Source organism: Solanum pennellii, chromosome 7 (genome assembly GCF_001406875.1).
Source record: "Solanum pennellii chromosome 7, SPENNV200".
NCBI classification, from domain to species: Eukaryota; Viridiplantae; Streptophyta; class Magnoliopsida; order Solanales; family Solanaceae; genus Solanum; species Solanum pennellii.
This window is the reverse complement of record NC_028643.1, coordinates 6,586,622-6,596,882: the sequence shown is the minus strand read 5'-3', so window position 1 is coordinate 6,596,882 and position 10,261 is coordinate 6,586,622. Positions and strand designations below refer to the sequence as shown.

The window sequence follows — 10,261 nt, the reverse complement described above, 5'->3', positions numbered from 1 at the left end:
CCCCGCACCCACCCACCCACCCCGCCTCGAGGCTTCTCACCCCGAGGCCTCCGAGGTGACGTGCCCCATGACTACTCCGCCTCGAGGCACGCCCCCACCCCTACAAGAGGGAAAAATGGTAGTTTCCGCAAAAAAATAAAAAATGACCGACCAGATCATTACACTGCTCATGCTTGCACTTTAGGGTAATGCAGTTTTTTCATAATGGGATTGAATAGGTCCTAGTGATGGAGGTCAGAGAAAATTAGAAAAATGATCCCATGTTGCTCCAGTTAAAGGAAGAAGTTCATAACCAAAAGGATATGATGTTTGAATAAGGGGGAGATGGTGTATTGAAGGTAAGAGTCCTTCTCTCGTTTTAGATTCAGCACTAATGCTTCTATTTGAGTGTTTTATTTCCCTCACAATGTCTATGCCTTTGTTTTCCTTCTAACGGTTGTTATCTCAAAAGAAGTTCAGTTCAAGAACTAAATTGAGTTTGCTATTCAGTTCAGGAGGAATGACCATAAAGGGCGATATTATAGCACCTCATGTCTATGACAATAAGTGGTGTTTGTAGCTATCACTTTGTTTAGTAGAACATAGTTGGGAATGATCAAGTAAACTCCAAATGGAATAACTCATTTATTTTCTCATACCTAAAAGTTTGGTATAATTTCAATAGATTTATATAATGATTTGTATGTTGGTTCGACAAATAAAAGCAAAGGAGATAGAAAAATCTTCAATGAGGCAACCTAATGTTAATAATTTGAGGTGCTTAATTAGGTTGCCTAAATGAATAAAAAGATGAATGAGAAGTCATCCCAATTTCTTAGATACAAACATAATATAGTTTTTATTTATTTATAGATGTCAATTATGCAAAGCAATAGTCCCAAATAAGTTTGATGAATGAATAATAATAAAAAATAAAAGAAACACACCTAGACTATAGATTCATAAAGGACAAATTTACAATATGCAAACAAAAATTAAGTAACTTCATTTTTCTATCACTTATTTTTCTTTTTTTTTTCTTTTTTTCTTTTTTTGTTTTGTAGTAACCCCACATCATGGTTCAATTTATCCTCCACCATGACAAAAAAAAATCATATACCCAAAGTATATATAGTCATGCAATATGCATCCAATATAATCAAAATTTCCATATTATGATCATGAGCTTATCAATCAAAAATATATTTTTTATCTTGAAGTATGCATATTGTCAACTTCATTACTTGCAACATTAGAGCTGAAATCACCTTTCTCTTTGACTTCATCAATCCTTTCAACTGCCTCTTTAATATCCCATCTCTTCTCCACATCAGCCTCACAACAACTTAGTCCAATCTTCAACAACTTCATCATTTCACTCTCACAATCTTTTGTTCCTTTCATTTCTATATCAAACACTTCTTTCTCTGATGATTCACCCCCAAGAGTAGTATTCACCCATGTTGCTAAATCATCGCTATCTTGTGTCCCTTTGCCTAAAAGATTTGAAGGGAATTTTCCAGTCAAGATCTCAAGGATTAACATACCAAGTGTCCAAACATCAGTTTTTCTATTGACTTTGCCTGATTGTTTCAGCTCTGGTGCTTTGTATGAGATCATGTGTTCATGTGCATGTTCAGCATTTACTACTGGTAGCAAAGCATAGTCTGTGAGAACTGCCTCAAAGTTTTCAGTTAGAAGAACATTTGAAGACTTGAGGTGACCATGAGGTGATGTTAAGCTTGGTAGCTCATTGTAAAGGTATAATATTCCTTTGCTTACTCCTTTCACAATTTTCAAACGAGTTGGCCAATCAAGACTTTGGTTACCACGTGATTTGCTATTACCTGAAAAATCAAGAAAAATATTATTATTAGTTGTATATTGACTTGACATATGGATTAAGAAGCAGTGTCCAACATTAGTTATATATTGACTTGACACATGGATTTAGAAGCAGTAAATGAGAGGGACTACACATATTAAATATAAGTCATCTAAATATTGAAAAAATGAATAGTATTTAACAGCAAAGGTAAAATAGACATAAAATGTAAATTATTCATTGGTTTATAAATTGGAAAAGTACGGTTGGACATCCCAATATACTAAGTGTATTTAAGTGAAGTACAAGATTTAAAAAAAATAAAGAGTTATTTTTGAATCTTGTGATAATAAACTTAGAAGGTAGGGAACTTACTAAATATAGAAAATGACGCACTTCATAGAACAAAATAAGAGCGAGTTAAAGTAAGACATTTAAATTGGGACGGAGGGAATAATTAATGTTTTATATTTTTAGTTGGTTTCAAAAAGAATCTTTCTTCTTCTTCTTCTTCTTTTTTTAAACTTTTTTATTCCAATGATATTTTCCAGACCACAACATTAAATTAAAGGATATTCTACTACATTTTAAGTATAAAGGTATTTCTTTTATTCTTAAACTGCATATCAAGTTAAAACGAGACAAAGAAATTGAAGAGAGTAGAGATATAGGTACCATGAAGATAAACAGCAAGGCTGACATTGTTGACATACTCAAAGACAAGAAGTTTCTCCTCTTTCCTATAATAGAAAGCAATAACTGGAAGCAAGTTCTTATGACTCAATCTTCCAAGCCTTCTCATATGTTCATGGAAATCTTCTTTACCAACTTTATTCATATGTCTAAACCTCTTAACAACCATGACAGGGCCAGTACTAAGTGCAGCTTTGTATGTTGAACCAAACACTCCACTTCCTAATACTTCAGCAGAGGCTTTCAACAAATCAGGCAAGTCAAATTTCTCAATGTCATCTTTCAAGAATAGAAGTTTTTGTCCAGCAACTTCAGCTCTTTTACCGCCATCATTACAAGCGCGATCAGGAGTAGATGCAGCTGATGATTGGCCTTGTTCCATTTTGTTTAGGTGATCATGAGATTGAGGGATTAGTTTTTGGTCTTGACTTGTTGGTGAGGAAGAAGTTAATGATGATCCTCCAAGTACTACTTCTTGTTGATGATTCTTGTTGCGACGATTGATCAGAACAAACACAATAATGCCTATCACTACAACTACTATAACCACAATAAGGGCAATCTTCCAACCTGATGATGATGATGATGATGATGATGATGATTCTTCCTTTTTTTTTTCATCTTCCTTATTGCATGACTTTGCTAAAGGAGGACCACAAAGACCATCATTACCTGTTTTTATAAACAAGTTTATAATTAAGACATACATCATATTAAGCAATAGTCTAAAATCGCGTACCTAAGTATATAATTATTTATTATTTTTATGGATCCGAGTTGACACACATGGATGGATGATATTTTAATGATATAATGTTTTAATTGAAAGAAGATGATGATCTAGGATTGCAAAGGTAATAATAATAATAATAATAATAATAATAATAATAATAATAATAATAATAATAATAATAATAATAATTGAAAAAAAAAGGTATAGAGAGGTACCATCATAAGCAGGAAGATAAAGATGTGAATAGGAAGGAGGAATTGGACCCTCAAACTTATTGTTTTGAATATTCAACTCCCTAAGATTTGGCATATCACCAAAAATAGGAGGGAGAGGTCCTGTAAATTCATTATTTGCTAGGTGAAGTTTCTTTAATGAATTCATGCCTTCAAAAATCTTTTGATCAATTGGACCAGAAAACTTGTTATTTGAGAAATAAGCACTCTTTAATGTAGGCAATTTATTTAATATTGGTAATGGACCTTCAAATTTATTTTTGAAAACACTTATGGTTCTCAAATTTGGCAACTCTTTAAGTATGTCCAAATCAATGGTACCACTTAACCCAAGATTTTCAAGATTCAAACCATAAACCTTTCCGCTTTCACAAAATAGATTGTTCCATTTAGGCTTATTGTTCTCTTTGACGCAAGGTGGTACATTAACATCCCACGTCGAGAAGGGATCTCCATCGAACTTTAATGATTCACGAAACTTGAGAAGAACCTCAGGCTCTGATAAGTTTGCCTCTGTCACAAATGCTAATGAACACATGATCATAACAAGGAGGAGGACATGTTTGTTTTTGTAGTTTTTTTGTGATGCCATGATTGCATAGAGAAGAGAGTCAGTCTTCTTTATTTTTTTAAAACTTTTTTTTGTTTTTTTCTTTCTTTTTTCTTGGTGCGCGCACTTGCAGGTGCGCGCCCTCTCAAAGGGCTCCTACAAAAGAAAGAATGATACCTTTTTATGTAGTTTTGAAGCCAAAAGAAAGGTGGGAGAAAGAATATTATTTTTTGTTGCATACAGTACAAAGACAAGACAACAAGTTTTGAGAGTTAGTTGGAGAAATAGACAAATGTGAAGAGGGGAATGTCAAGTTGACATAGTCCTCTCTTTTTTTCAAATATCACTCAGAAAACTACGCTTTACCTTTTGAAATCACCTTCTTCTTCGACTTTCACTACTTTTATAATTAATAATAAAATATTTTTAAGTTAAAATACTTCATTTTTAAGTTTGACACGTGTTATCTCATATAAATTATATTATTTTTTTACAACGATAATAATATATTCCCAAAAATATAATTTGGAGAGAATAGTGTATACGCATAACTTATTCTATCTTGGAAGGATTTTTTTTTTTTCATTTAAGTATTTATACATTTATAATAAAGATGTACATCTTCTAGCAAGAAAATAATTTAAAGAAAAAGTACTTCCTTTTCTTCATTTTGGTTGTTGATGTTTGTGTAGAGATGAAAGCAATTTTCAAAATGTTTAAATAAAATCAAACCAAAGAAATTCTTTTATTGATTTTCAGGGCCGTCTCAACAAGTTTGGGGCCTAAAGCCAAACTTCATAGTGATGTCTTATCTTTTATTTTGATTTTTCATTTATAAATTGATGAATGACTATAATATATTCAATATAATCTTACCAGTGAAGTCTCGAAAAGGTTGGATGCATGAAAATCTTGGAGTCTTCTAGTAAACCATATTGCATTCAAGCCTTGGAGTATAATTTTCTAGGTTATGTCCATCCTCAAGTTAATTATTGGTACTTCTCCTCTATGTTTAATTACATTTATTCTCTTCCATATGTTCCATAATATAAACATGGAACAACCTTGAAAATAAATTTGACCTTTGGTAAAACATCTTCCCTCCACCATTTATAAATGTATATTTCATATGGATAAAAGGGTCATTGATTATTGTTCTTGTTGTAAAGAAAAGTCATAGAGACTTAGAATCAGGATAATTCATAAATAGATCCTTCAAAGAAAATTTTCACCACTTTATAAAATCTTCACCAGCTATGCTTTGATAGTCAGTGAATTCATCCATGCATTAGGCCAACGAAGATGTCAGTACAGTCATTAGCTAACCCATTAGCCTTAACAATGCAACCTCCACCCAGAATTTGAAAAACTTGAATGGCCTTCTAATATAAGAAGGTTGACACAAAATGGAATGGTAGTGTTCAACCTTTACCAGGCCATTCCAAAACCAAGAAAGCTTGATTGAACAATCGACATGTCCAATGTACGGTCTGCCCTCTCATTCCACCAAGTAAATGGAATGCCTGTAAAATAGATCCAAGTTGACACAAAAAGCAAAGTCCTCATATTCTTGAGGCTAGACGGAGAATGACATTGAAATCTCTTTCCACCAACCAAGCCAAATTCATATTTATACCGAGGTTATAAATGTCATGCCACATACTTGTTCATCACACTTGGCATAGACAAATTAAATGTGGTGAGTAAAGGTTGTCTAGTCTCTTTGAATTACAATTGTAATGATAATTGTTGCTCTGAATATATGATAATACTCCAACATTATGATTGTAATTAGCATATTGCATGCCTAGTCTCTTTTTGTATTTTGTGAATTTGTCTAACACCTTAAAAATCATTTTATTAAAGTAATAATGAAGAACCAATGGTATCTATGAAACATCTGAATTCTGTGGAATGAATTTTGAGTTCTAACAGAACTTACATTCCAGACTAATGTCTTTTAACTTCATTTAGTAATTACATTCACTCCCATATTATGGTTTACCCTGATAGGTTTGTTTTCTGCCTTTGGTGGTGCTAGTGTATAGTTGAGGATACAGAGCAGCATCTATCAATGCTTGGGTCATGTTATGATTATCAAATTCTTCAGAGAATTATTTACTTGCCTTTTATGTTGGCCTATTTCTCATTATATAGTGTTAGAAATTCTCAAATGTGAGATCAGATCATGTAATGTTCTAATTGGCAGTGTTTCTGTGCAGGGTGTTATCAAGGTTGAAGTTACTTTGGGGTCTATATCTATAACATGTTCTAGCATGAGGGTGTTTTTTGGAGCTGGGACTCTACCTTTTAAAAGACCATAAATGTCAATTGTGTGTGAGCTGATCTTAGGCATATTTATAAGCCTAGAATGCTAAAAATGCTCGTATTCAAGTTTAATTTGAATTCAATATATATATTTAGAGTCTTATCGAGTTGTTTGTTTATTTATGATTTATCAGCATGATTAACTATGTAGGCAAGCTTAATGGGAGAAACGAGCACTAAAAGGGACAATGAAGAAATTTGAACATTCGAGTCAAAAGAGCGCAGGGAGGAAGTTGAAGAAAATGCACCAAAGCATTTGTGTGTACTCTCCGCGTCACGGAGAGGGAGCAGAATCTTAGTCGCGAGAATTCACTTTGTGATAGAACACCTCGTGTCGTTCACGTGTCGCGCAAAAGGCAAAATTCTTGGACTTGGAATTTGGGAGGCGTCACGCGTCACACATCGCACACCTGAGTCCTAGAAGTAGTTGTTTCGAAATATAGTATAAATATGGTTTTAATTTATTTTATTAAGGATATTTTTTTTTGGGTTTTGAAGAATGACAACTTTGGAGATGTTTTCTCGAATTTGAGGGTTATTTCTCAACCTATGTTTCCTTTCAATCATTTGGATGATTCATAACCATTGTATGATTCATTTTTGGACTATGAGTAGCTAAATACCCTAGTTTTATGGTTGTAGCTACAGTATGAATGTAATATCTTGAGTTTGTTATTGGGTTTATCATTGACTATCATATGAACTCTCTTATGTTCTTTTTTATGTATTTCATACTTTATCACCATAGAAATAAATTCATTGTCCAAATTGAACTCGGGAGAGGAATAAGAGGATAGAACGTGGAATATAGGAAGCTTGTTAAACTCTAAATAGCTAGGGTTGATTGTTTCTAGGATAGAGATATATCTATGAACCTCGCTTGGGTCACCATACAAGAATTTAACTTAATTCTCGATATTTGATCACTCTATCCCCGCTCAACAATGTAGTTAGAGTGTTAAGTATTGTAGGCAATTAGAGGTCGGGAGACCAAAATCATACATCTAACCCTGTGATTATTGATTCGATAGTTAGTAATTACCCATTTAAAGAATATTGATTTCATGATTCCTGATAAAAGCTACAATCCTAGACCTTTCACAAATCATTGTTTGAAAATGTTTGATTATTAAAAGGTAATCAACAACGAGATGTGTACCTTGTAATTCACAGCGAAAGTCGTCGATCTGCTTGTTTGACATGTTGGTGCTCAAGTCCATCTTTGAATCACTAGGAAACAAAGATCTTGTTTACAAACTAGAAGTCTCCTTTTGTGTGTTGATGAATTGGCCTGAGAAACTCAATCCTTTGTTTCTTGACTGAACACTTGGTTTTTTATTTTCTTTTTTTTTACACACTTTCCTCTCTATTTTCACGTTTAATGTTCCACTGCTCACTCATATCTCGTATAAACTGCTCCCACTAGGAGTCTTTTAAAGAGAATTTATCCTAATTAATTAATTAATTAGATAAGATATTAAAGCAGATTGGATCGGGTCGGGTCGGTCCACATGGACGACTCATGACCCTAAAACTTACAGAAAACCTTGAAATTGAATCGTGTCAGTTATATCTTGTTTTAAGTAGAAATAGAAAATAAAATAACTCTTGAAATTTGGAAATACATTTGTGGTTAACTGAAAGTTAAATTGTTTCTAGTCGTAAGTCCTTGTGGATACGATATCCGGCTCTCAAAAAGAGTCACCTTATTACTTGTACGACCACGTGCACTTGCCTGTGCGATTTGGACGCAACATGAGTTGTCAATCTTCAAAAGTTTTTGACTACTGCTGAAATACTTCATCTTTTTGGTGATTAACAATCATAAAGCCTTTTCACTTTCACCCTTTTGATGTTCTGATTGTGTTACAAGTATACTTTAATCTTTTATACTCTAGTGACATTTGTTCTTCTACATAGTCCGAAAATTCAGTAGAACTTTAACTTATACACAACTTGGACAGTGTCTATTGATGATAGCCATATCTAGGTGGATTGGCTTTCGCACTGCATATGCTAGGGAATATAGAGATTCCCTCACAAAGAAGGTTGGGAGGAGGTTTGGAAAGGATATCCATGCCATCACTTGTGTGGTTTCGTCTTCCGATTTGAAGTTTGCATAGTAGAAGAGCTTTTGAACCCCATAACCATTGCACTAAACTCTTCACCTTGTGTTAACATGTGAAGACATTAATATAATATTATTTTCCGATAAAGTGGTGTCACTTGACACCCTTCAGGCAAGGGAGTTCCGCCCCTACCAAATCCCTCCAACCCCGCACCCCCCGAACTCTCACTCTCAATCCTATCTCATTCCTCCTCCATAGAGTTATTTTGTATAGCATATCAATTCTCTTGGAGAATATTTTCTTGCTTACTTACCATAGACCAAAAAAAATAAAAGTAAAAAACCCTCTTATTTCTAAGAAAACATTTTATAGGAAATCATTTTTTGTGAAAAAATAATTTTCTTTATACCAAATACACTCTTAGTTTGAAGTTTTTGGAGGTCGATATGGGGTTGTGTCCCCATAGCATCTTTCTAGGTCTCTTCTCCTTTTATAGGGTCCATTCAAGTGAGGATTGAAAACCTTGGCTAAAAATTATATAAACATAACTTTATAGGCTACAATAGATTGGTATTATTTCAAGCATAATTTAAATAAATATCATAGTGTTAAGAGCTATTTACATTATTACTTCACTCTTTTCCAAATTACAAAAATACCATAAAATTTATGGATTTCGAATACATTATTGGACTTTCAGATATATCAATAAACATCTACACGCGCAAGGTGTATATCCGAAAGGGAGGGATGTATCAGAGAGGGGATAGGACATCCGGATACATAGGGGAGAGATGTATCACAGAGGGGATAGGATTCAGATATATAGGGGAGGGTTATATCCGAGAGGGATAAGGATGTATCAGCAAGAGGGACATGATGTACCCGGGAGGGGATTTTTGATTTTTTTTAATAAAAAATGGTAGGAAATATAGTAATTGTGGTAAAATAATATGCTTATTTGGGTAATTTTTCCTTAAGAAATATAAATATAACTAATAAAATTACTCTCACCTCATGCTGGAATTTAGTATCACATAATTTATAAATAATACTTAAATCCTATCAGTCATTGAAACTAAAATACTATATTATCTTACATACAAGATTACATAGTAACAAACATTAATAATATAAGGAAAATGATAATGATAACATCTTATCATTTATCCTTCACTCAATCATCTTTAATTAATAAAGGAAAATGATAATTATAACATCTTATCATTTATCCTTCAATCAATCATCTTTAATTAGATCTTATAATTTATATTTTTGCTAATGGGAAGTGTTGCTATTTGATATTTTTTGGGAATCAAATGAACATCAACATGAGATATTAAATTTTCTGATAAATAAACGGAAAAGGGCCCAAAATACCCTCCAAGTATTAGAAATGGTACAAAACTATATCTTTCATGCACTTATTGGCTTCAAAATACCCTTGTCATCAACCTTTGGATCCAAAATTGACCACTTATTTAACTATTTTAAATTTAAGCTATTTAAATATATATTTTAAATATGTGGTGTTCAACTACTAATTATAATTTAATTAATTGATATAATTTATAAACCCACCCATTACTAATTAAATCCAAGACACCCCAAATCCACCTATAAACAAAACCATCAACGCTGTATTTCAATGAACCCCTTTGTAATATGGCCATGGATCACCAAAATTAAAAATACAATGTGGTTGTTAGCCTTGTCTCTGCGGTGCCTCGGGGTGAGGGGTAAGGGGCCTCGAGGTAGGGGTGTGGGGCCTTGGGGCGCGGAATCTCGAGATAGGGGTTGGGGGGCCTCGGGGCGCAGAGTCTCGAGGTTAGGGGGTTTGGGGGGTCGAGG

General features: G+C 33.5%; 1 protein-coding gene across 1 annotated transcript; it reads right to left on the bottom strand.

Annotated features, from left to right (window-relative positions):
• Nucleotides 1-875: 875 nt before the first annotated feature.
• On the bottom strand, nucleotides 876-4,241 carry LOC107024650 (pollen receptor-like kinase 4). The gene is made up of 3 exons (XM_015225644.2): nucleotides 3,446-4,241; nucleotides 2,480-3,169; nucleotides 876-1,826 (listed from the first exon to the last, which is right to left on the bottom strand). The coding sequence occupies exons 1-3, from the start codon at nucleotides 4,053-4,055 to the stop codon at nucleotides 1,189-1,191; spliced, it is 1,938 nt and encodes a 645-aa protein (XP_015081130.1). The 5' UTR covers nucleotides 4,056-4,241; the 3' UTR covers nucleotides 876-1,188.
• Between the last annotated feature and the right edge of the window lie 6,020 nt (nucleotides 4,242-10,261).